At 36.9% G+C, this 26992-nt stretch overlaps 1 protein-coding gene across 1 annotated transcript in view; it reads right to left on the bottom strand.

Annotated features, from left to right (window-relative positions):
• Nucleotides 1-253: 253 nt before the first annotated feature.
• Nucleotides 254-26992, bottom strand: part of PDZRN3 (PDZ domain containing ring finger 3) — a 148914-nt gene continuing 122175 nt past the window's right edge. The window contains exons 4-10 of the mRNA XM_085300053.1: nucleotides 17509-17762; nucleotides 14939-15026; nucleotides 7196-7294; nucleotides 5538-5600; nucleotides 4554-4655; nucleotides 3616-3732; nucleotides 254-2696 (exon numbers count right to left, since the gene is read on the bottom strand). Of these exons, the coding sequence (XP_085156179.1) occupies nucleotides 1146-2696; nucleotides 3616-3732; nucleotides 4554-4655; nucleotides 5538-5600; nucleotides 7196-7294; nucleotides 14939-15026; nucleotides 17509-17762 (2274 nt within the window). The 3' untranslated portion in view covers nucleotides 254-1145. The remainder of the gene's footprint in view (nucleotides 2697-3615; nucleotides 3733-4553; nucleotides 4656-5537; nucleotides 5601-7195; nucleotides 7295-14938; nucleotides 15027-17508; nucleotides 17763-26992) is intronic.

The following is a 26992-nucleotide window of genomic DNA, read 5'->3' as shown; positions in this document are numbered from 1 at the left end:
TGTGAGTTGAAGTAAGATATTCATTGTTTGATTCTGCTTGTCATACTTTTGGTACTTTTCTCTTGCCTATTCTCTCCATGTCTCCTCCTCCCCCCAAAACCTCAGTCCAGAATATTCCCAGAGTCATGATGCGGATTTTCATGTTAATTTTGCTCTCCAATAGACTGTCCAGTCATTCCTTCAGCAAGTGAACTATGCTCTAGAATGAATATGCTAAGTAGTGAAACCAGAAGGAAGTCAAAAGAACTTAAAATAGTGTGAAATATAAAACAATAATTTATTTTACTTCCTTTTACTTGTTAATGTTTGTAGCTAATGATGATTTCATGACACTGCTTTTATAATTCAGTACATTCAAATCTATAAAGCAAACAGTTACTACCATGGGTATTTCAAGTTACACAAACTGTCTTGTATAAACAAATTAACTGTACATGCACATTTTTTCAATAGGTTGCAACATTTGCAAACATGCTTTAAAATCCTTTAAAATTGCAGTATACTGTACTTTGCTTCAGGCTTTTGAGATGAAACCTACATACGTTCTTTAAAAACCTTAAAAAGAAAAATGTTTAAATGTTGATCATAACTCTAAAGACTGCTGTTCTATAAGGTAAAGTAGTATAAGAGAATGGCTCTATCAGGAATTCAATAATTCTGAACTTAAACCTTGAGCTAAATATTGATAAACAGCATTCTGTGTAGAAGTGAACAACAACAAAATAATATCACAAAATACGGTTTCACAAAAAATACATATGTGCAGTTGCTCCTGGTGGGTTTTTTGCTTCTTTTAGGCAAAGAAAAGCATGTGTACTTTTTTGTATGAATATAGATTAAGCAAGTTACCTGTGTAAGTATGATTAATACATTTCTGATATTTAAACACTTTATGTAAAAGGTAAGAAGTAAAAAAGTACAATCAATATTCCAAAAAGTTTTGCTAATATTGCCTTTGAAGGAGATGTGCCGGCTTTCTCTCCACTTTATAATGGAGATCCTGGCACCCATAGTTGTGGAGTTCAGTATTTGAACTATAAACTTGATGACTGTATCTTATATACAAAAAAGCTTGCCACATTGAACGAGGCATTGATTTCTACCCCAATGGTAGTGTTTTATGTACATAATTTAGCAGTGGGTGATTATACAGTAGTCACTGACAGGAAAGAATTGTACACTCGTGTGCCGTCTGGTGACTTTGTTCCGTGGGTTAACAGTTCTTGGATTGTCATCCAATTGTCAAGTATTTTTTTATTCCTTTTCTTCATCATTTTTTTGTGGCTCAGTTCAATGATATTCATCTCTTTCTTTTCTTCTGCACCTTGCTGTTCCTTTAAACAATCTAACCTGCTCTGCATCATAAACTCACGCCTTCTCCTCTGCTCCTTTGCTTTCACTAAATGCTGCTTCCGCTCTTCCTTGCTCCAGTAACGGCCCATCTTCATTTCACTTATGGCATCATCATCAGTTGTCATACCGCTTCGCTCCTCCTTAATCTTTATGGCACGTTCTCTCAGCAACCTGTCCCTGACTGGCCTCTTTGTAATGTAGCGAGTCCCATCGCTTCTGACCTTGACTTTCCATTCCATCCTCGGTTCGCTCTGGCTTGAGTTAAAGTCTTTGCACATGCTCACCAGGCTCATTTGGCTCTGTGCGTATTCCACAGCTGATTTCTGTTGAATCAGCTGCATGTAGCTCTGATAGTGCTGTGCATGGGCAGGGATGTGAGCATGTTTATAGGGAGAATGATGGTATGGGGAGACATATGAGCCAGAAGTTTTTTGACCATGAGTTGGGCTTCTGTTTCCATCACTGCCTTTTCTGTCTTTGCTTTCTAGCTGCTTGCTGAGGTCAGGATCTTTAGGAGAGGAATGGCACTTACCAACACCAGATTCGTGACTCTCTGAGCTAGGAAATAAATTCTTTTGGGAGACATTATGTGCCACTACCCCCTCATTACCTTGACTGTTAATGCCTTCTGCAGTTCTGCGCAGTGAATTGTCAGGGGAAATCTCTAGTGTGAGTGGTGTACTTCGGCAGCTTTCTCCCGTGTTATATGCACTAGAGCTATCCTTGTCAGACTTCTCGGGAAGCTCTGTAATGTCTGAGAGCTCATGTCTGCGAACATCGATGCTTGTATTATAGTTGCGGAACCCGCTGTTATGTAGCATCCAAGGCTCCCGGTACTGCTCTTTCAGCTGCTGCATTTTATGAGCTCTCACAATATTCAGGCACTCGAGTTCGATATTGCGAAGCTCCTCATTTAGCATCTCCAGCTCTCTGTCAACACTTTCTTGGTCACTTTTACTCATATCTAGAGTGCTGTTATGATAATACAGATTGTAAGGGTTAGCAGACTTCACTTGGCACTTCAGTTCCAGAAGTTCCCGGAACCGCTCGCATTCGTCTACAGGGATTCCGAGGAAATCGACGTCTGTGCAGTCGGCTGAGATGAACGACTCATTGCTGAACTGCATATCACCACTTCCTAGGGTGTCGTGGCTGTATGTCAGCTTGTTTTGACTCCCTAAAGTGTTAGAGGAAGTAGTGTGATCATCTGCATTGTTTTCCTGTTCTGAGCTTTCATCGTTCCGAGTGCTATCATCTGTGCGCCCTACACCACTGTCCTTCTCATGTTGGTTAGATAAAATAGTGGCTGTATCTGTGGTACCTCCATCTTCCTCATGCTTCTTCTAACAGCAAAAATAAAATAGAGAAATAGAAATTATTGCAAGGATATAAAATAGCTCAGGGCATTTATTTAAAAGTTTTCTTAATCTGTTACCTATTACATTGTCTGCACCTTTGTCTTGTACTTACATAGAAAGAAAGCTGTATACAAGCATGATTACTGAAAACACAGCACACTATGGATGATCTTTTCAGAAGAACTTGGAGTCTGCTTTTCTGTTATATAGCAACAATGTTAGAAGTCAAACTTTCAGAATGTTTCTTTTCCCATTTCTAAGTGAAAATATATCTTTTCAAAACATGTGGCTCCCACAGAGCAACTTAAACTCTAGACAAAAATCAAAAAACTATTCATGAATTTATGTGATTGCATTGATTGTGGCAGCACAATAGGGAAACCTAGTTGGTATTTGTGTCTCTACATACATTTCACCGTTCAAAAACATTTTTGTCTTTGTCCTCATATACAAATCTTATTTCCCTCAGTTTCCTGACTTGTCCATTTACATTTTGATGTTTTGGAAGGCAGGCTGTTTTCACTATGTGTGTGCGTGTGTGCATACCAAGTAGGATATTTTAGAAGCTAGCCTCCTGCCTGCCTTATCTGCCATATACCTCCCTCATACTTCTCTCAGAGACCACATCAAGAGTGATGGATTTCTAAGAACTCATATTGTAATGGGGTATCAGGGGGCAGGGAGAGAGGAAATTAAAAAGTTAACATTTTAAAATGTTTTAATCCCTGAGATGAAGTTTTCTGTGTGGTCTGTGGACAGAGTCTTGTAGTATCTTGATTTTTTTCATAAAGTCTTTTTGCCTTAATCATTGCTCAGGACACTAAGCTTATTCAGTCAAGCTCAATATTGGAATATTGAGTGCAATGTGATGTTTTGACACCATTGCACAATGGTATGGCAGTACCTGCTGAAGCATGCTGGCAGTAAATTGCATTGCCTGGTGGTGCTGTTCCTCTAACATGTCCATGTGCAAGTCATCCAGAAAATCATTTCTGTCATCATCCATCCATCCTTCATCCAGCTATGTGAAAAGGGAGGGAAAAATAAACAAAATGAAGACTGACGTAAATTGTACTCCTTTGTCGGAAGTAATCAGGAGATCTTAGGAGGTTCCTTCCTCCATGGCAGTGCTGCAGTGTCCTGGGAAGAAGCACAGATCTCCTCTAGGAGTCAATATTGATTGTTTTATTGCCTCGTTTCCCTCTCCATACAGATGCAGATCTCCAATAGCACAGTTAGAAATCCTTTTAAACAAAACTTTTAGCTTCTGTAGTCCTTCATATGAACGAGAAATAGCACTTTCACCCATGGAAGTACCTCTAAGAGTAGAAGCTGGTTTTGTTTGTGTGTATTTTTATTAGTATATATAAAAATACTCCAGAGTATTTCTTCTACAAGAAAATGTTGGGATCTAGTTTAACCTTCTGTTATAGCTGGAAAAGCTTCTTGATAGTATTAATCATGTTTAGAGATGGTATGTAAAAGCCTAAATAATAGGTGTTTCTATGAATGATTAATCAATAGTTATAGGAATTAGAGTTCAGTATGTTGTTTATAGCTATGGCTTGAAACCATTCATAATACCTTGCACTGATGTTTGTTATGGGATTGCAGAATATATTAATCAGTGAGTTTCTTATAAATTGAGCTTTAACTTAAAATGTAATAGAAGTATCGTGATTGCTGAATTCGTTATTTCAGACCGCATATATGTCCTGTCAAACCGTGTAATATGTTTTTAGGTAGATAAAGTTCTTCAAAATGTAGTTATTATTTCCTAGAAAACAGCAACTCTATCTTAATTTAAACTGAAGAGTCTTTTTATTGCTGTTGCTACACTACCTGAATTTCTGGCCTTGCAACAAGTAAGGAGATATTCTTGCTGTCTTCACTGGTGAGAAGGGCCACAGCTTCTTCTCTGTTCTGTACTTCTATGCCATTGATCTTTAAGGAAAAGAGCAACAAAATGAAATCCATTAATGTGGATACTTCTCTCTTAATGGGCTCTACAGAATTGCATGGCTGGATAAATCCCAGTGCACTACAGGCCAGGCACAGTCCCCATTCAAAATTACAGCAGTAGTGTTTAGTTTAGTGTTGGACACATTTGTGGGTTTGGAGATGTGAAACTGTTCTCTATCTGTGGTGGTGATATGCAGGGTTATATAAGAAGAACCTTATTACGAGAACAGAAACTAAAGATGGAGAGTTCTGTAAGAGCAGTATCGAAACAGCTCTGGTGGCTAGGAAGGAACATCCTTGTATGGGGCAGGTGATAACGGGAGCACTCTTCCCAAAGTCTAAATGGGATGGGAACCTCTGCTCATGTTTGTCTCTGCAGTGGATAGGCACTTCTAACAACAACAAAAACCCTGCAGTGTAGTGTTGCATGTGGTAGACTATTTATCCTGGCATACAGGAAAGCTTATTCAGCCTGCTGAACAAGTGTTAACACACTTGTTAATAGAACTGCCTGGAGAGACTTTGCAAACAGAGATAAGTGCTTGGGCCACAATGGAGGGGTCCTGTGGTAGAAGGAAGACTGTATCAAGTTATGTGCTGAAAATCCGTGTGGTCCACCGGTAAAATGCTTAGCCTGCAAGGGTAGGACTAGTACTGCACTTTACCTGGCCACATGTACCAAAGTCTGACTAATGGATACATGGCAGAGGAAAGGGAAATGTCTTCAGAAAGTTAAAAGGAGGTGTATAAGTACCAGTCTGAAGGAATGATTTGTAAGAATGATACCAAAATAAAGACAGTGAATTAAAATGGTTGCAGTGGACTTTGATGTGTTAACAGATTTTCAGACACTTATACACGTACTTGAATAATTCGATCCCCCTCTCGGAGTCGACCGTCTTTTGCAGCAATACTGTTGGGGTCAATCTACAAAATAAGAGAACAGCAAGTGCTTTGCAGGTTTTATGGCTCAGTCTTTTACTTCCTATTGTGAACCCAAAATTTGTAGTATGACCAGTCTTGCAAGTCAGTGTGTCTATCATGGCTGCTAGATCTGTCATTGTTGCTTCTTGCTTGGTGATTAGAGCACTTTTCCTGGTTTATGTAAGAGAATGTGAAATGCAGGTTAAAATGGCTAAGTCAAAGCCAAAACATTTCTTCCTGACATGTGTTTTCAGCAAATACAGGTTTATTATAAAAAAATTATAGTTTAGTATCTTGCTTTAGAACATTGTATTCTAATTGGAGCCTGCAGTTTTCACATAGAACACGGAAAGGATTGTGTCATAAATGATGTATTTTGATGGAAGATTTTAGATATAAGGTTTTCCCCCTAAATTACTATTGCTAAGTTTGAAATGGATCCAAGTGATAAAAAGATTATGTATAAAAAGCTGCATATTTCATGCAAGGAAGCAAAGAGGCAAATGTGCCCCAAATCTTTGCCAAAAAAAAAAAAAAAGTTGACCTTTTTTCATGTATATGGTTTTTGGAATCAATTGAGAACAAAAGTTCAAGGCAGAGTGCATTAAAAATCCTTTGAAAACTTCATCTGAAATTGAATGCCAATAATGTGTTAGGGGAAAAAAAGAACACTAAGTGTTAATACAATGAATGCTATTATCTGTAGAAAAAAWTTTTTTTAAAAAAAAGAGATACTCAAACATTGCAAAATACATACATTTCTTTTACGTGATGAAAAAGAAGCAACATTTCATGTGCCCTTACAAATGAGAAATGAAGTATTTTTGAGTTAAGGCTAAAGGACAACACATACCTTTTGTGTTTGTGTAGACTGAAATAGGTAGTGTAACACTCTAGACTTACGAACAACGAATAAGCACAGAAGTTACAAAGATAAGCTTTTGTGCTGGGTAGTTGTTCACATTCAATACTGGAGAAGATTTTGATTTAACACTGTACTGCCCAGCAGAATAAGGAGCAGGTACTAAGCCTTCTGAAGACTGTGTACTTGAACATATTTTTTTTTCTCCTAAACCGTATTTCTGAAGAAATAAAGAGAACTTTTATTCTTTTCTTTGCCTCTAGCATTGAGAACTGGCACAGTATTTCTTAATGCTGCTGGGAGAGAGTTTTTGATTATGGAAAAATCATGCTGATATGCATCATAACATACTTAAATCACACTTAAATCTGTCAAACTGTAATTATTGAAGAAGAGATATACATGGGAAACACTAGAGGAGAATGATTTATTTCAGAGGTCAGACTTGTCGTTTGATGTGTCCTCCACTGAAATCTAGGAAAGGTTCTGTATACTCCCGTCTGTCTCTGCTCTATCCACCTCCTCATTGAAGTCAGTAAGAACTTGACTTGGATGGATGCAGGATTTCACTCAGTTTGAAGGAAAGGAAAAACAATGAATTTCTCCCAGTTACTGCATTCTGGCTGGTTTGGGAATGTGGTACAAACAGGCAAGGATTTTTTTTTTTTTTTTTTTAATGCCTGATTCTCCTGTTTAAAAGACAAATTATATCCTATGGAAATCAACTCGATCTTACCTCACTCACGTAAATACCAATGTCATCTTCATCATCCGTTCTATAACATACAGTAAGGCCAAGCTTGTCCTGGCTGTTCACTCTGTGTAAATCTACTTCCTGAGGTTAGGAGAGAAGGGGGGGGGGGAAAGGACATTCTCAGTGAGACACTGGTGACTGATGGAAGCAATTTTTCAAATACAATGAAAATATTTTGCTTAAGTGATATACTAGATCTCTTTTCATTTTCCTGCGTAGACTAGGTTAACTTACTGAGCAAAACATGATTATATGCAGACAATCAATAATTGGGGCATTTTTGAGCCTTCAGTCAATATAAAGTCATTTTGAAAATAGACCTTTTATTGATCTTAAGAAGAAAAATTACCTATATTTCATGTAGCGGCAAGACTTCAAATGCTAAAATACTTATAAAGTATGATTTCAGTATTTGCCACAGCTGGTATGTATTTTTCTTTTTTCTGTAAGGAGGAAAAAGTTTGGGATTTTTTTTTTTTTGGGGGGGGAACCCTCTATTACCTGCACTTGTGTAAATTTTGTGAAGAAATGAATTCAGTAATCTAGAAGTGTGACTGAAGATTAATATGTTGTCAGCATAGCATTTGATATTCATAAAATAGAATTTGTACTTCAATATCTTGCAAGGATTTGGTTTGAGCAAGTCATGGTTTATCCTTCTAGTGTCTTTGGTGATCTTATTAGCCTTGAAGCCATTCAAGCTATCTTAAAAATGTGCTCTTTGCCAAAAAGACATGACTTGGGTTGATTTTTTTCTACGTGTGTTGTCCGTTTGTGATAGCAATTGGTATAAAAGAGTTGTAAAATCCATGGAGGTGTCCAGCTGCAGTGCAGAAAGTTCCTGACTGGGACATGGTCGGCATGGCTGTCTCAGCTCTGCCTTGTGGCCTCCCCCGTGGTACCCTGGCAGAGGAGAGCCCCATGCCCCAGAAAGCTCAAAGCCTGCATTCAGCTTCTCACAACTTCGCTGCTCGGTCCTGAGGAGCCTCCCGCAGGGAGAAGGGAGGTTTCTTATAGCTGGACAGAAGAACAGTGGGGTGTTTTACTCCTCTGAAGAGCAGGCTTGGCAGTGAGAGAGTCTTTGCGGCAGTCCCGCTGCTCTGCAGCTAATGGCCAGCAGGATGCAGAGGGGGGCTGCTGCCGCCGAGGGGAATGGGGAGGGTGGGCAAGCGGGGCAGGAGGAGGCATGCTGAGGAGGGGGACGCAGGCCACCTGGGACTCCTCGAGCCCCTGCGCCCCAGGGCAGCCCTGGCTGCGGGCTGGACAAACAGGGCCCCTCTGCTCACAACTGTCCGTTCCCATGTAGAAGTCCTGATAATGTAATTCATTATTTCTCTGTCTCCCTGTTTTGACCTGCACTGTGCCATTTGCAAGGGGCAAGACAATAAAACAAGTGGATATGAATAATTTATTGACATGTCTAGATGACAGCTGCCAAGATCAGCAATGTCTTGTTATTTACTAGTCAACATGTGTAATTTCTTCTTTTTTAAAGAAATTTAGCTGTAAATGTCAGTGACATTTCAGATGGTATTTAAATGGTTTCAATCAATAGTATCCACGGTGAACTGCTGCTTTTTTTTTTCCTCCCCCTTTTGTTACTTAAAGGTTGAACACAGTGATTTAATAGTAGGATTTTAAAAAAGATTTTAAAAGCTTTATGGGCTGTTTAGAGAGGAAATAAGCTCTTCAGTAGAGAAGAAGAGAGAATGTGGACCTGATTTTGATCTCAGTTAACATGGTTAGTCCTTGGGAATGCCACTGAAATCAATGTTTTTATTCTGTATTTAATTGTAGTGGGAAGTGGGGAAAAGGTGGGAATATGTGAATCAGGAGCATAACTTAGACATGGAATGATTCCCCGATTTCCTACGTACTTCAACAAAATGACTTTATGTCCTGAAAAAGGTTTTATATGGTTTACTTATTTGAGAACATGACAGAAAAACAACTTGAAGAAATGATTACCCTAGGTGCTATACCTCATTATATTGTTTGTATCATACTGGCAGTGAAAGCATGGTGGYTTTGGTTGTTATTTAAGTGGATCCTATTTAAGAATAAACACTTGCCAACACCTTTTGGAGGGAAAGGAGGGAGCAAGCGATTAGTTTCATTCTTACCTGTAGCATGTTTTGAATAACAATAGGTATTTTTTTCAACAGTGTACAAGAATGAAGAGCATTATTATGATTAAAAAGAAAAACTATGGGTTTACATTTAGAATGCAGCATCCAAGACATCATCTGTGATATACTGGAAAGTAATCACCTAGTGAATTAAACAGTATATATTTTTAAAGAAAAACAGATATGTATTATTTAACAACACATACACACAAATAAAGCAGAAAAAAGATAAAGCAGACAAAAAAATTTCTGAGCAGGTGTTTAGAACCTGAATTTTTATGAGCAATTAGTTGATGAACTTACCCTTGGGTACCATCCCTCTAGTCCTTGGTAAGAATAGAAGAACTGGGTTTGATGCTATCAAAATATGGTAATTTTGTGTCCTTAAAGATAGGAACAGCTGCTTTCTATGGATCTTTGCATCAATAAAGTTTTAATATTATCATAAAGGTTTGAAATATTTGAGAGAAAAGTGCACAATTCCAGTTGGAGTTGAAGAATCAACTCCAGAATCTTCAAAGCAAAGGTTATTTCCTATGTTCACTGTCGAGTCTGTATGAAGCACAGATACATTAAAAGGAAAAATGCAACAAAAAAGTGGCATCTGCAGGTACAGTTGTTATGGTAACTTGTGTAATTGTACCAAGAATTAAAGTCTAGGAATTAATATTGGCCCAAAGAACTTTGATGGGGTAAGCTAAAGTGCTTACAAAGTCATTGAACTTGCCATTTCTTCCTCCTCTGTCTGGAGCATTATACTTCTGGGTGGCCTGAGGGCACAATCCTGCAAATCAGCGGTGTTTTACATTCCCACTGCAGACAACAGCCACTGCATGCACTACAGTGGCTGGATGGCCTCAAAAGTCCCTGCTAGATGCATATTCTTTCAGACTAGTGTAATATACTATACAATCTTGAGATGAAAGAATATTTAATGCTCATCAGGAGCTCAGATTCTATGGTAATGAACTCTGTATACAATCTTAAGTACGTCCTAAAAGCTATCAGCCACCTCTATTGCAGAAGGGGGATACATTGAAGTTATTCAACACCTGGTCTAGATGTGCAGAAATTAGGTAGGATACCATGGTGGTATCTGTCAAGTGTGGTAATATCAGGGACTGAATCGATACGATAATTGTAAAAATTACCTGTATGATACAATTTTTGCGCACACAAACACTTAGAATCTACTGCTTATTTAGATCAGGTAGAAGTGGCATTTGGGGAGATGTTCAAGAGAAATATATGTTTACTATTACAAAGCAGGGTCAGCACAGGAAAATTGCATGCAAGATTTTTGGCTCCATGCCAAATGGGTAGAGCCAAAGGGAGCTCAAAGAGCAGTTGCTGAAATCCATATGGCATTTGTAGCAACACAACAAGAAATGGATGTGCATTCTGACATTATATCTGCAACCACTCATAATCACAGATTTAGGAGTAAGTGGTAATAGTAAATTAACATCTATAAGCTCAAAAGCTCATTTATTTGCAACAGATCATTGAATTATTCTACTGGTGATTTAAAATCATGGATGCCTGCAAATTTTAAAAATCTGAGTGCTTTCTCTAACAAGAAACAAATGAGCAAGAGAAATCCAAAATGAGCACGTAATTATGAGCAAAAAAGTTCAAACGTTCAGAAAGGATTATACAGAAATGATAGTAAGTGTTCTGTCCTTCTGTTTCTTTCTCTAAAAAGTTGGCGGGTGGAGCGTTCTATGCTGGATTTTGAGATACCTGACCAGTAGATTTTACTTTTCTGCTACTCTCTTAATCATTTCAGCCAGAAAAGAATGTCAGGGAAGTAGATAAAGAAACATTTCCTTTTATGCTGTGTGAGAACTACATTTTTTTTTTGCATAGGTAAAAACAAAACCACCACCTCTCCACATTTTATGGAATARAAGTTTAGGTTTTCTTTCAAAAATTGTTTGCCCTAAAAAATCTCTCTGCAGGTTTCTGTGCCATTCTAGCTCTATGGTGATAATTCTCAGGTGGACCACAGAGACTGGAACTCAGCTTAAGTCGTCAGTGGTGCAGGGAAAGGCTGAGGAAAGCCACCTTTCATCCTGATGAAGACAGACTTAGGATGCCTAAACAAGATAATGTTTACTGATTGCTCCTGATTGAGCCTATTGATTTCCATGTCCCTACCCTTCTTYCAAACAGATTCTTGGAGTAGTAAGTGGGAGTTCTAACCAGGGTAGCAAAGTACTGTAAGTGGGAGAGCTGGAAACTTTCAGTACTGAGATTTTAGTGATGGCTTCCTAAAAGTAGTCCTTTCAAGCTTTGAAGCACAAATTTTGTTGCTTTAYCGTGTTTATTTCCTGCTGATCAGAGGTTGTGGTTTCTTACTAAGGAGCCAGTGAGCACTGTGCCCTGATAGAAGTGGAAGAATTTAGAAAAAGGGGTGGGTTTTTCTTCAAGGGAGATGTCACCTGAAAAGAGCCTCTGGAGGAATATACACACATCCTTTTAAARGGGAGAATAAGTCAAATATTGTTGTATTTAAGAGTGCTTCCCTAGATAGGTAAGTAAATGCTTAATGGGCTAGCACAGATGTGGCTATAGTAAAAAAGGAAATGTTAATAATGATTTCCAGTTTTGAAAATGGAATGAATAGTTAGAGGATAAATTTGAGGTCTTCATTGCAGTTTAGTAACTTAAATGTTTTTTATTGTATGGTTGGAACAGACTAGAAGTATGCACATTCAGTTACCCTGGCTCCGATAAACAGTAACTCTTCGTGTTGAGTGACCCCTTAGGTGTTGTCTATACATATCCTTTCCATCAGTGTTTTGCTAACTGTCCCAGTTGTGAAGCTTTGTTAGCCACCTGCCCAAAGCCAGGGCAAGCTCAGCCTTCAGTGTGTTGGAACTGGCCCTTGCGTGGCAAGGGATGTAATTCAGTCACTTGGAAAATGTTTAGATTTAAAACTGGAGATGGCATGAACTATACCTGATTTCATATCTGAAAGGATAAAAGTAACTAAAAAATGGAAGAAGGGCAAGATATTCAAGTGAAGGCTTCACTCATGTCCAGGTTTGAGGGAGAGTATCGAAAGGGGGATTTTATAGCAATTAACAAACATTTCATTTTGGTTTTCATCTCCAAGCTGTACTTTGTCTCAATTAGTCATTCAGTTCAGCTGACTTCAGTTTAACCCTCTTCTCAGAAAACCAAATCTATATAATGTTTGGGTATGAAATGGTAAGGGCAGAAAGTCAAATGTGAGATAACAAGGCCTCATTTTTGATTCAGAGTTTCCTCCTTTGTAATCTGAGAGAATTAATATACTAAGAAAGCCCTCATTTAGTCTCCATGTCTGACAGCTGGACAGACTTGTTTTTGAATAAACATGTTAATGCATAACACTGCAAGGAGATCCTGGAGTGGCATTCTTCTTCTTTTTTGAACCGGAAATGACTTCTGGCTGGGCCTTTGTGAATAATGAATGTGCTTTTAATTTATAATGAAATAGTGATTCAGGATTTGGCCTCTCTCTCCTTGTGGCATGTAAACTTCAAAAGAAAACTTTTTTTTGGTGGTGATAGTAGTAGTAGTAGTAGGGAATGCATGGTTGCTATCTCTGAGTCATCAATTCTAAGAGAAATGTTGGGAGATGAAGCTGGAAACACAATTTTGATGTCTTGGCAATACTGCCAGCAAAAATTCCTTCCTACAGATATTTACATTAGGAGCTTGTTGTGAACTTGGATATTTCACTGTTTTTTGTATTGTTTACTTGTTACAAGTCACCAGTCAGTCATGGATTATTAAAGTTTAGATGCAGAGCTTCTGATTTAAATTCAAAGCACATTTTCTGGACATGGAAACTCAGAAGGCTGACTTGATGATTTTCGTACTTTGGACATCCCTGCTACAGTCAGTGAAACGGTGCCTTTGTGGTCTTTTAAAATGTATCTATCAAAAGGCAAAGAAAAAAAGCAACTAGTCAGTTGAGTCCCTGTTAGCACTTTGACCTTAGTCTCTACAATTTGAACAAGAATCTTGAGTGGTTTTGAAGAAATACTATTGGGCTACAGAGACTTAGAAATAATGTTCATCTCCCTGCATTACTGAGCTGATCGCCTCTTGCCGTGAAGTACTATATCAATGCCAAAATTATTAATGTTGTGGTTTAAGCCATATTAACGTCCAGCTACTGAAGTGCATGTGCTTAAACCGTTTTCAGCTCAACTAGTTGACCTCCTAATGGAAGCAATATAATTTATCCACAATATTAGATTTCTTAAAAGACAGATTTTGAAAAGACACTGGCAGAAAATACTAATATGCTCTACATCTTCCCTTAAACTGAAATCTGTGTTGTGTGTGTTTTTATTTAGTAAAAAAWAGATGGTCACTCAAGGCCTTGAAGTCTGCTAAACAGCATTTGTTTTACTGGTATTTTGATTCTCTTCTGACTTCAATTTGAGTTTTCTATATGGAAATGAATTATTACCAGATCTACAGAATCTGAAGACAGTTTGCAAACTTTTTAATGGGGATTGAGGCCTTAATCCTGCAACCACTATTATACAAGGGAGCAACTTCATGCTTATTGATGATCAAACTGTGTTCCCATTGAAGATGATGATAAATCTCCCAGTGATTTAAGCAGGGCTACGGACAGGTCAGCAATGCTCCGTTTGACAAATGAAATGTTAGCAGGACCAAGATCTAAGAAATCAGGAGTGTGGGCAAGCTGAAAAGAAACTATTTACTTACTGGTCATCATGARTAGATTGTCTGGATCAGACATCACTGACAACATAATATTGAGATACTTTACTACTATTTATCATAAGCAGTTAAAAATACTTCAGTGGGACTTCTGTTCAGTACTTGCTTAACTATTTTGTAGAACTAAGGCTCACAATTTATATATTATACTCTGAAAGATTGGGAGCAAGTTAATAAAATTAAGAAAGATAAAACTGAAAATGAACTTCTAATAGGATATGAAAGTAGTAAAAACACCCACAGTGTTTAATCATTAGGCAGGAAAACAGACTTACGTGCACTCATGATTGTTTAAACTTTTTTTTATAATCTATAATTTTGTATGCATACATATGTAACTTTTCAGTTATGAAAAAGTGCGGAAGAGCTTAGTATAACACTCGACCTATTTTGATGTTTTCTTGTAAACTTAAAATAGTTCTAAATGATATGATCTAGAATATTTGTTTCTCAGTTGGGGAATATTTAACAGAAAATACAAATTTAAATGCTGACATTTAGTTTTCTACAGCAATTGCATGAAACAGGCCCTGCCACTGACAAAACTGAAAAATTTTTTCAGACTTTCAGAAAATCTAAATCAGGTTAGTTATACTGAATTTAATTGATGAGATTAATAGATTTATTATTTTGTTTGCTGAAGATCTGGCTTGTCACTTCATGGTATGTAGTTATATATATTATTAAAGATATTAGTAATGTTTGTAACCTGCAAAATAACTAAGAAGCAGTATTATTACACATAACTGCTTGAAATGTCTTTTCACATTATACATAGTATAAAGCTTATGACATGTACATGCTAAATTTTGAGTAAATGAAATTATTACTAAACATTAAGTACCTCTAATTCTAACTCATCTCGGTCCATTTCTTGATGAATTCCTCCCATGTAGTCATTTGAGTCATAGTATTCATGCACTGATGGATGACTGGAGGGAAAAAAAAAAGTATGTTTTAGGGTGGCACTCTGTCATATTAATCTATTCCAAGCTTGTAGCAATGCATGATGAAATTATAGATGAACAACCAGACAAAGATATTGCAGGTGGTAAATAATATACAGTATACTGTTTATATCATTAAATGCACTAGGGAAAAAAAATACATGTATTATAAGAACAATCTTAAACATTTGGCATGTGATGATGGATGAGGGACTTATAACGAATCTTAATATTTTAAGATGTAGTGATTTTTTCCAAATGTAAAGCTGACTTGGGGAAAAAGTATATAGAGTGGCAGAGTAGGATAAGGGGTACCAAGTAACGGAGGCTAAGTGGGCAGATGTTTACCAAGGAGCAAGATGAGAGGGAATACTAGACCTGCATTTATTTGTGAGCTCAGATTATTTGCAGGCAAGCAGGCAAAATCACCTTTGTCTACCTGCTTGTTATTTGTTCTTTGCCTTAAAGATAAAAAAAAGTATATCAAATTGCCCCCAAATACTTGGATTTAAATCAACAATATTTTATTGATTGATTTGGTTACAACTGGCTGTGCTTAATGATTTAAATACAGTTTAAAATGCACCACTTTTTAAAATTGCCACTCACTATTGCCATGTTGCTTTCTACACCTTGAGCTCTTGCCCAACTTTATTGCCTATACTTCAGAAGTTCAAGCAGTATAATTCTTTTGTGATCACTCATGTGTATCCTGCAGCTTTGTTTACTTCTGTGGTGAAAGTGAATTCTGTTAACTAGGTACATGTTGCTGTGTAAGTAATAGACTGTTTAAGTAACAACATCTGCTAACTGGCCAAGCTTTCCAAGTTGTTATATGCAGGCTGCATTAAATTGAATGGGATTTGGAGCAGTCACAGGAAGCATTAAGGAAAAAATGAGCTGCACCCAGTAAACCTGCATCATTCTTTGCTTACACGTGCTGAGTAACAGGATACTTAAATACCTGTTTGACTGCCCTTCTATATAGGGATTGTGATTTAGCAAACCATGTCGTTAAGGCCAGCGTCTGCTGCTTCAAAATAAGGCCACTGATGATGTCAGCAGTGGGAATCTATCTAAGGATTTAGGGGCAATATTAAGCCATTTGATAGGACTGAGCTTGCATTACACAGGCATGATGTAACCTAAACAGTTGTTGTCATGAATTAATCTTCTTTGCCACATTTTTCATGTGTTTGATTTCGCAGTTGAAGAGTAGCAGGTAGTTTTTGTCTTAGATATATTGAAAAAGCATCCTGCAGTTGTTGGAGGATATGTAGGACATGCTGTAATGCCTACTGCCTTTTCACTGCCAACAAGACCAAAGTTAGCTTTTTGTCAGGTATATCCACTAAAATGTGTAGCTGTGCTTGAGTTTTGAATGGACTGTGAATAGATGGCAATGCAGTAACATCTGATAGAACTTTTTTTCAAGTAATCGGTATGGAGAGTTGTGAAAGGAGTAGACATTGTACACAGAAACCTGATTCCTTGCCAGATGTGCGAATGCTAATGTGCTAAAGAAGTCACTGAGGAGCCCTACAGAATTAGTGCCTGTTTGTAGTCAAGTTCTATTTCCTCAAGCCGCTGAGAGACACGTCTGGGTACACTGGGAGCATTTGGGTGCTGCCACTCGCAGCTCAGGCTCTCTGGAGAGTCTGTTCCAGAGCTGTGGTGCACAGCCAGGATAGATGCATATCAGCACTGCTTCTCAGCACCTACAGGATCATCTCAAAAATGTGGATTGCTGTGGATAGACCAGGTTTATGGTCTGTCATACACAACAATTGAGACCCTTAGAATCTTTTCTATCCTTTTTCTACTTTGTGAAGATGTGCAGTGAGATTATAGGCAATTTGTATGGATTTCTTGAGGAACTATTTTCCTCTTTAACGGTATGTTAGGGTGTGGGGGAGTGCTAGGAGATAATTGTCATTTCTATTTGTCAGTACAAAAGCATCAAACTACCATTAACAATAATTAAAATCTGTTTCTAAAATATCCATGACAGCACTGGTAAGTAATTTTAGTCCTAGAAAATAATTTATTTGAGTAACATTGCTGCAGGGTTATAATAAAGTAATTAATACACTGGAGCAGAATGTAGCAGCTCTTTAGCATTACACAATTTATGGCAGCCATAAAAAATAAAGTTAAAACATAAGCAACCTAAAGAGGCAGTGAGAGGAATTACAAGCAGTAGTAACTTTATCTATCAAACACCACCAACAAATGAGCTTTATGAGGCCATGTTGTGACTCAGTGGAATAACTCATGTGAGTAATGGCTTGCTGAAGTGAAGAAAAAGTGAAAATAACCTTTTGAGTTATGACTTCAAGACATACAAATAGTGGCAACTTCTGTAAGTACACATTCACCAGACAGTAAGGTAAGTTTATGAGCTACTTCTAACATCCCACACTAAGGAATACGAAGATTTGCAAATGCTCCGTAAACTATTACTTACTCTTCTGATAGGAGGTATGGGTCTAGCACAGAGACGGGTGGAGTAGGTGAACCCATCTTGCTTAGAGCCATGATGTGCTCAAAAGTGATATCTGTCTGTGTGCCCACATCTACCAGCTGAGACTCATGAGAAGGACTGAAGATCTTGGTGCGTGGAGTTCTTCTCAGGACCTGCACCACAATGGGTTCCTTGGCTGTTTTGAAAGCTTCCACTGCCTGCTCATGTGTTGCTTTAGATAAATCCTTCCCATTGACCTGTGTGGAAAAAGAAAGCAAAGCAATGAGAGAAAGTTAATGTAGAGATCATCTGTGTAATTTATCTGCTCATTTACAAGTCTCAACTTCCATCTAAATGTGCATACAGCAAGCCCTAGGAGTTATTTATGCAGTATTATTTATCTGTTTCCTCTTTCACTAGGCTGACATAACAAATCCTGTGTCCTCCTTTTTATTTTAATTGTGAGATTTTACTAGGCTTGTTCTTTGATCTAAAGCACAAATCAGCATCCCATTTGCTTTTTGAAGGTTAGAGATCCCTCAGCCCTTGTACAAACAAATAAAAGTTTTGATTCTTCTATTATTTTCCTATGTTTTCTAAGATTTTTTTTTAATCATTTAACTGTAATACTGATTTCAAGACTATTGGGACAAGATCTGTGAATATACAATGTTGTATTAGTATCTGGTAAATACATTTTCAGCTGAAACATGATGATTGTGCTCAGTCGCTGAAATAAAAAATCGTATCATCAGAATGGACATGGATATCATACAGAGATAGGGACTAGAAATAATGAAGAACCAATTATAGATCTTTCTTCAAAACCACTTTTTGACTATTCCATCCCAAAAATCTAATCACCATTATCTTCCAGTTGAAAGAACATTCATGCAAAACAGAATACCTTTAGTAAACATCAGACGGAGACCCAACCCAGAATTACCAATGCTAGACATGAGAGACTGGGAGATGTGAATCTGACTGATGTGCAGTAGAAGGATTTGAACCCAGATCCCGTATATTCCAAAGGAGCAGTGCAACAGCTCATAGCAGTGAAACAGAAATTAAGCATTCAATTCTAGTGCAAGGTTCATAGTTTCAAATCTTTGGCAAGCAGAGGTGTCTCTCCCTGTCTACARAGTACTTCCAGCCCACTGTGGCTTTACATTTTCACTCCTGATTAACTTCTCTGCTCACAGGATTTCAGAAGAATTCTTCCTTAAGTATCTAATTCAACCCACGGTTTGTGACAGAGATGAGCTAGGACGTTTAGATCTGTGTTCTGTTGCTTATGTTCCTTCAAGTAACTTACCCTTAGCTTACTCAGATAACAAAAAAAAATGTATCTTCAAAGAAATTGTGCATTGTAAAATACTGATGAGTAGTCCTGTACATATATTTATAAATTGAAAGGGCCTTGCTCAATCATTCCCCTCAAGTGTACTGGCAGTATTCTTAGAACTGAAGTGTAAATACTTTCTGTTGTTAAATATCTATAAAACCAAATTTTGAGAGGACCTTTACCAATGGAAGCATCATGCTACTGTTACCATTATCATAATCTTGAGGCAAGTGTTGACTCACATGCTGTGATAAACTCCAAGTCAGGTTTTGAAAGTGCTACTAGCAATGACTCTAAGGGACCATTAGGGGTCCTGATTAAGAATATATTTCTTTTTTATTTACTTTATGAATGATGTCTTATATTGTTCTCTTTCTAGTCAGACAGCTATACAGTTGCAAACCATGTTACTGAATCTATAATCAGAGGTATGAGCTGCACAGTGGAGCACAGTAATGTGGTAACTCCACCACGTTAGCTTCTTGACAATGATTGAAAACTCTAAAATATATCCAGATTATGACGTCTTTACTCTTATTAGATGAACTTAGTTCATGTTGTGATATACCATGTTTAGTAAGTGGAGCATACATATGCTAAAGTAAGAGGAGCAACTTACTTTCTAAAGAGTAGCGTTACTCAGTGCAGTAATGATACCTGAATTTGGCCCTTGGTTAACGTATTGCCCACAGCAAAAAGCAATAAGATGAGTTAACTTGAGTGCAGAATTGACTGAAAACACTAAATTCCTTTTGAATTACCTTGTGCACATAACGCTTATTACACTGTCATCTTAGGTTTATCTTAGAGAGGTGATGACACTGGGGTTTTTTTGATAAGCCAGCTGAGAAAGGAAGGTATTAGCATGACATTTACATTACACAAACAATTGTATTCACTGCAGTTGCTCACAATAATGCACAGTATGTAAAGTTTGGCCTGGTCAAATTAAATATCATTAACTCGCCCAATTGAGCAGATTACTTTAAAACAATTTGTACAGCTGTAAAATTAAGTTCAGTATAATGTTTTATGTGGAAGAAGGAAGTGCTGATTATGTTTCCAGTTTTATTATTTACTACAAATTAAATGTTGCACATTTTACTGTGCGCATCCTATTTTTTTGTGTACAATTAAACTGAGCAAGCAATCAGAATAAAAGAATCCAAATTGCAGCAAGTGTAGTGTTTTCCAGAAATGTACTAAGAATAACTCTTGGGCAACACACTTTTCATATGAACTACTCTCCATACCTTCACACTAAAAAACCTGCTCAGATCATGCAAAGAATACCTTTCCAGTTTATTCCCTAGTGTTACAACTAACTGCCTTTTGGTTTAATTCCCTAAGATGCTTGCTTTCTGCAAAACGCAGGACTGATACCCTCTTTGTGCTTTCATTGTTAATTGTTATAGAAATAATGATAACTTCAAAGTCAGGTGCTACCATGTAGGGAACAGGCAGTAGTTCGAGTGTGTCATAAATCGTCCCTACATTTGCTGTTATTTCTAAGTAGTATCTTGACTAAGGTTTCTACAAGCTGATAATGCAGAAAGAAAAAAAAAAAAAAGGTGTTGTCTAAGATGGCAGAAAGATGTGAGATCAGATTTTAAGATTTGGGAGAAGAATTGGACACAATTTTTTAAAATACCCTTTAAAGCAGGAGAAGTTTTAAATCAAAAAATTCTAGAAGTTCTGGCATTCAAATTTTTGAGACTGGTTGAGACACAGGATTTTTTTGTACTTTTCTATTGCAGTATGAGGCTGTGCCTGCTCAAGTTACCTCTCTGGTGGTAGTGGCAGCAGAACTAGTATGTGTAGGTTTTCAGAAATACACGTTCTTCAGTGGCTTAACTCTGGATGCTGGATAGTGAATTAGATTGTTGAGGAGCAGCTACTCATCTTATTCTGCTTCACTTGTCACAAGAACAGTAACTACAAGGAGAGGGGCAGGAGAACATCTGGGGACAGAGATGTTAAAGTATTGTATGTAACTATATCAGGGCTTGTTTGGTAGAACCTTTCATTTTATGCTGCTGGATCCAAGTCAAAATTGTTCATTTAATTAAGTATTTGTATTAAAATTCTCAACCTGGATGTTTCAGCATACTAGCACTGAGCAAAGCATATTAAGTGAGTAACTCTGGAGGGGAGTTTATATCCGATATGTATAAAGCTTTACATTATGGGTTTGGTAATATGGCAATACTATAGTAAAACAAAAGCATAACTCCCTGTACTATTTTTAGATTGGGGATTTTTTCCTCAGAAGCTTATAATTCTATAAAAGATGGCAGCATCCTCGTAAATCATGTCAGGCGTATAATTCTCTAGATAGCCATTCATACAGTGAATGATCTCGGGGTCTGTCTGTCAGTCTCTTATAGGGGTCTAATTCCTTCACTCAAACTAGTTAGAATCCTTTTAGCTCTGCAGCTTTCTGTCTTGATCCTTAGTCTTGGCCAATGGGGTGGCARTGACTGTAAGACAGCCAGGCCAATTTGAGCTTTTAAGAATTGCACTAACAAGAAAATAACAGAGTTGCACAAAGCTATTAGTATTAACTGTTGAGATTCTGGATGTGGAATCATGAAAGAGTATGCAGTGATGGGAAAACATACTTAGAAATGATTTACAGTAGCTAATATCTGGGCATGCTTATGGAATTACATGCATATAACTGACACCTTTTTCTTCTGGTGAATTGGGATAGCATAATTGGTTACACTCTCCATATGTCAACTAGAGAATTATGAACAAATGTGCACCAGATGATCTGCAATTAGACAGTTTTCCTGTTCTAGAAAACATAGTTACATTGGTGATTCAGAAGAAATGTTGCAAATTATTTTAGAATAAGAATTCAACTTTTTCTAATGATTTGTACTGAGGAATAAAATTAAGATCAATGAAAACATCACTTTAAAACACACTTTAACCAGACAAAAATAATTAGGGGCCATTTTATACTGTTGATTTCAAGAAGGAGCTCCTAAACTGAAGAGAATATATGGATTATATTGTCTAGAAAAAGTTAGATTTTCTTGCTCCATTTTTCAAATGTAAAAAACATGAACATTACAACTGAAAATGGAGAATGCCATTTCAGTGGCTAATCTTGTATCTTGTGCATAGGTGCTGATTAGAAAGTAATTTGTAAAAATTCATGCCATCTTTTTGATAGAAATTAACCCTTCTTGCATTACAGTAATGCAAACCTGAGTCCTAAAGCCACTGCAGTCAGCCTTTAGGATATCATCCTTCCTGCTTTACTCTCTCCCTATTGGTAAGATTTTGTCTAATCAAATGAAGGACTTGAGGCATAAAGGAGCATCCCAAAATTGGATATCTGAAAGTGGAGAATATAAAGAATTTCTTTATTATGGAATTATAATTTATGCTCAGAACTCAAGTGTAGCAATTTGGACTGATTAGAAAAGCCATCTTTAGTCTCACTTTTACTGCTGTAGCTAAAGCTTGTGGAATAGAAATTCATGCAGGTCTCTTCTAGTAGCAGTGATTGTGTTGCAGTAACTGATCTTTTCTTTTTGAAATCTCAAATACTGTGAGTGCTTGGTTAGTTCAAATTATCAAGAACGATTGGACTAGATTGTTTTCAAGTATTTTCTTTTGCCATGTTTAATTCAATTTTAAATAGAAGAAAAAACACATTTCATGTGGACTTCAAATATTTCAGTTCCACATTATTTTCAGCTAGGGGAAGAAAAACTGTTTACTGAATCTTAGACAAAAAGAACATTTCAGAATGATCTGAAACGAAAATAGTGAAAATAYTGTCTGCTCTTCCATTTTAGGTGCTTAGCCACCTAGGGAAATTATACTTTCTTGTCCTCATTCTGTTAAAACTTGCGGTAATTGCTACATTGTTGTGTGTTAAATTCTGAGCACTGACTTGGTTGAATTTCCTTCATGTAGTGTTTTCTATCAGAGCACATCAATATTGTTATTTTCTCTTGTAAAGACATGAGAAAGAGAATGCTACAACATTTGGATAATGAAAAATAGTAAATTTCAAGACTGCTTATGTATAGCAGAACCTATTTGCTTTCTTGTCTAGAAAAGCTAGCCGATATTGGTATTTTATTTCTAAGTAGTAAAAAAAAATCATGCAGAGAAAAAATACATTGGGATGACCTCAGTGGCTTGCTTTTAGTATCCATTAGCACTTTACTTTTGACTCCTTATGAAACTTCAGCAAATAGATTATATTGATAGAGATGCTGTATTGTTATCTGGAAAAGTTACCATAATTGATGAACAGTATTTCCAATGATTAAAAGCCAATAAATATTAGTTTCACATTAAGTAAAAAAAAAAAAAAAAGTTCTCTGTAATCATATGTTTTATTCTAATGCTTCTAATTTGTATTCAGCAAAATTCTTACTTACAGTTACATCTGAAATAACACAGAATAAAAAAATCCATGCATATGAATGCTTCAGAAGACTGCCAAAAATCTGCAAGTATGCATAACTTCTTAAGAACCTTACATGCCATGTGACAGAGACAATAGGATCTTTCATAGGAAAAAAGATGGATAAGTTAGCCTGACCAAAACGTTAAAATGCCTAGCTTTTGGACCTTCTTTTTTTTTATTGGGGATACATTGAATATGGAGAAAGCTGTGGTCAAATTCAAGTTTAAAGAATGAAACCTGACAAAATTTTTGGTGTAGCTAGGCATTAGGCTTAACAAGTGCTTGAGACAGAGGTGAATACTCTTAATTAGGATCTTACAGTAAATAAGCAATGCTTGAATTATTTTTTAACAAAATTTTTGTAATGGTCATGCAGTAGAATAGAACATATATACTGTATGGCACATGTTGTAGTATGTTATACAAAAATAGGCTGCAGAGCACTGTTACATTGTAATTACATCCTGAAATCTATAGAAATGCATGGCACGATACTATCTGGGAGGTCAGTGAATTTTATTTTATTTTTTATTGATTTTTAAGAAGTTTTAAAAAAAGATTTTGAATGAAAACAAAATAGTTGTTTGAGCTTGATTTGATACTCACTGAAGTCACTGGGCATTTTGTCTTTGCAATGCCTTAGTTCAGGTACTGACTGATTAGTGCAATAGTTGAAAACCGAAGCAAAATGTTATGGAGCCAAATCTGCCGTCAGTATTCAATAGACACTGTCAAAGTCTGACAACAGAAAGCAGAATGCTGTCATGGTCCATTAAGGTAAGACATGATAGATGTTTGTAATTGAGAAGAAGAGAGATGAGGCAGTAAGATACAGCAAGGGAGGCCAAGACACAAATCCAAAAGGAGGGCTCCTCCAACATGAAAATGATGTGTTTAAACTCTCACTTTTATCATGTATCATTCATTGATCCTTATTTTGAAAATAAAAATTGTGAGAAAACAAGAGGATTTAATAAAAAAGATGGAAATATGCTATGCTTGGCCAAAAATGGAATCAGCAGATAAACTTCACTCTTTTGAGCTTTAAGTATCAGGTGAAATCTCTACAGGACAGCCTGTGAGGTTTAGTACGCACAGAAGTGACTGGTATAATGTGACAATACCTTAAGATCGGAATGTGAGGGCCATGAGAAAGGCCGGAAAGGTCTGAATACAACCTTGGCAACAGAAAAGCAATAGCATACAATGGGATCTTACTGAATGCAGTTTTGGTAAGACCCAGGGGGATTTTTTAGTTTGTTTTCAGATATTTCTCGCTTTGGTAACTACTTATTAAGTAGGTGGTCATCTTCCACTATTCTGAACCTACATCATCTGGTGTAGGATGCAAGTTTGTTATTCTTACGGTGTATGGGATTCTGCAGTATGAATGGCTGTTAGGGGAAGAGAATGAATGGATGGGTGAATCAGCAAGGTGGAAATGAAGAGAGATAGAAAAGAACTGACGCATTTGGTAGGGTTGTGAAGAATTTGCTCTAATTAGGACAGAGTTTTCCTTATTACTTTATAACGCATGCAAATGTGTAGGATATTGGATGTCCAAAGGCTTTTGTTTCTGTCACAGTTATGTGAAGTGTTTGGCATCCCTCCTTTTGAAGTTATCCTTCCTCTATTAATTCACGATGAGTGTTATCATGAAATTCCTCTTGTGAGGACAGATTTTCTTGTGTTGTTTTATATTGGACCTAATGCTTTTAATTTAAGAATTATTTTACTGAGAGGTGTAGTATCCTTCAACCATTTCTGAGCCAAATGCCACTGTTTAAGATGCCAGTTTTAAGCCAAATCTTCTTGGGCTAAAAGTCAGTATAACTTCACAAGCCTGAGAGTCCTCCAACTACAATGTAAGGGCAAGGGCTGGAACTGCTAAAATCAGTGGGAGCTGCAGCCATGATTGAGATGACAGGTTTATACTGTTTTACTAGAAGACAACTTTGTGTGAGGTATGAAAAAGATATTTTGATAGGATAACAGATAATGTTGTACTACTGCGTATATGTCTTTTTATCATTAGTTGTTGCTTAATCTTTCCTCAAGATAAGCTATAACATGTTGTATTTTTTCTGGGTAGATAGTGAAGTGTAATTAATTGCTACTTGGCTGATGGCAGACACAATTGAGGGTTTTCAGGTATATCAAACTGTGACTCTGGTTTGTGTAGATGAAATTTACTCCTGGCTATCTCCAATCCTTGTTTCCTTTTCCTTCTGATATAAGGTTTGCAGAAAACCCAATATTTGTTCTTCCTGTGATGACAGAATTTACACACCTGGGTTATTTACACAAGAGAGAAGCTTACAGCAACCCATTTCTCAAATGATTCTCTATTTCCCTTGTGCAGTGCCAAGGACTGCATGTATATGGGTCCTGGAGGCCCTGCAGAGGCAATGCAAGAACACTCCAAGAGCGTACGTGAGGAGTATGCACCTATGCGTGTGCAAACAGCGTCTGCAGCAGTACAGATAAAGTAAATCTGGGCATTAACAGCAGTAGTTAACTGGAAAGTTGAGAAAGCAAGAATGACCTGGAACATTAGTGTTTGTTATGTGGGCTTATAATTATTTTGTGTCTTATTTTGCCTAAAGAGTATGTAACAATGTTCATTAAGTTTTGATGATATATTACGAAACTAGAAGGGTTTTTTAGAAGAAAATGATTTTTTCAACTGTCAGATTGGACTGGTTTATTTGAGTTTGCTATCATGAATGGTAAACATTTGTATGCATTGTATAGCTTGTTAGTTCTTCTATGGTTCACAAATCTTGCAGAGGAAAACTTTTTTGCTTAAGAATGAGTAAGAAGCTTTTCTTTGTAGAAAATAATGCAAATCCTTGGGAGTGCACTATAAAAATGCTAGTTCTATTAGACTACAGATGTCTTTATTTAAAACACTCTTTATGGTCTGATACACTTCTTTAGCAAGTTCTTAAGAAATCTGCATATTAAGAAAAAGCAGCGCAACTTTAAAGATTTTATAGAAACTAGAGCAGCAAAAAGCCTATTTAAAGCCTATTTTCTAAACCTCCTTTTCCTCAGGAATTGGGGAAAAGAGGTTCAAAATACACAATTCWTTTTTTCAGTTCTGTCTAATCCCTCTTTTATTTCTGTATGGGCAGTCTCTCTCTTTTTCAAAAACCAGAATTATATTGTTTAGTAATAGACTTTTTCCATGTGTATGCATTTCCCTCTGTCTTGTGAGCCATCTACGACAAAATAGTTAAGACCAAAGAAAAATTCTTTACTTAAGAGCAGCCAATACGTTTGTTCTCTAAAACATTAACTTCTAAACAGAAAATCTTGGGAGAAAGAGCCTTGAAATACAGGAATTTTTATTCTCTTAGTAATTAACACAGTTAGGTATTAACAAAACAGCATCAATACTGTATATAGCATATTGAAAGTTGCCTTCTTTGGGGTGGGTTCTCAGGCACCGCTCTAGTGTATCACAACTCAAAGTGAAACCACAGGGGAATTTTATTAGCTGCTTCAGTGAAAATAGAATTGCACCAATGTAACTGTAAATAATCATGAATTACTAATGAGCAGAGTTTAGTGGGTGAAGTTACCCACTTTCTTTTGTTCTCTGAATTTGCCTGTATGTACAAGTGTGCTTCCTGTATGGCTTCTTAGCCCGCTTCCACCGTGATGTCGCAATGACATGCCGTGCTGTTGCAGAGAGGCAA

This window comes from Rhea americana, unplaced genomic scaffold (genome assembly GCF_003343005.1).
Source record: "Rhea americana isolate MKP2758 unplaced genomic scaffold, rheAme1 scaffold_16, whole genome shotgun sequence".
Classification (NCBI taxonomy): Eukaryota; Metazoa; Chordata; class Aves; order Rheiformes; family Rheidae; genus Rhea; species Rhea americana.
The sequence above is the reverse complement of the archived record's forward strand: the minus strand, read 5'-3'. Positions and strand labels throughout refer to the sequence as shown.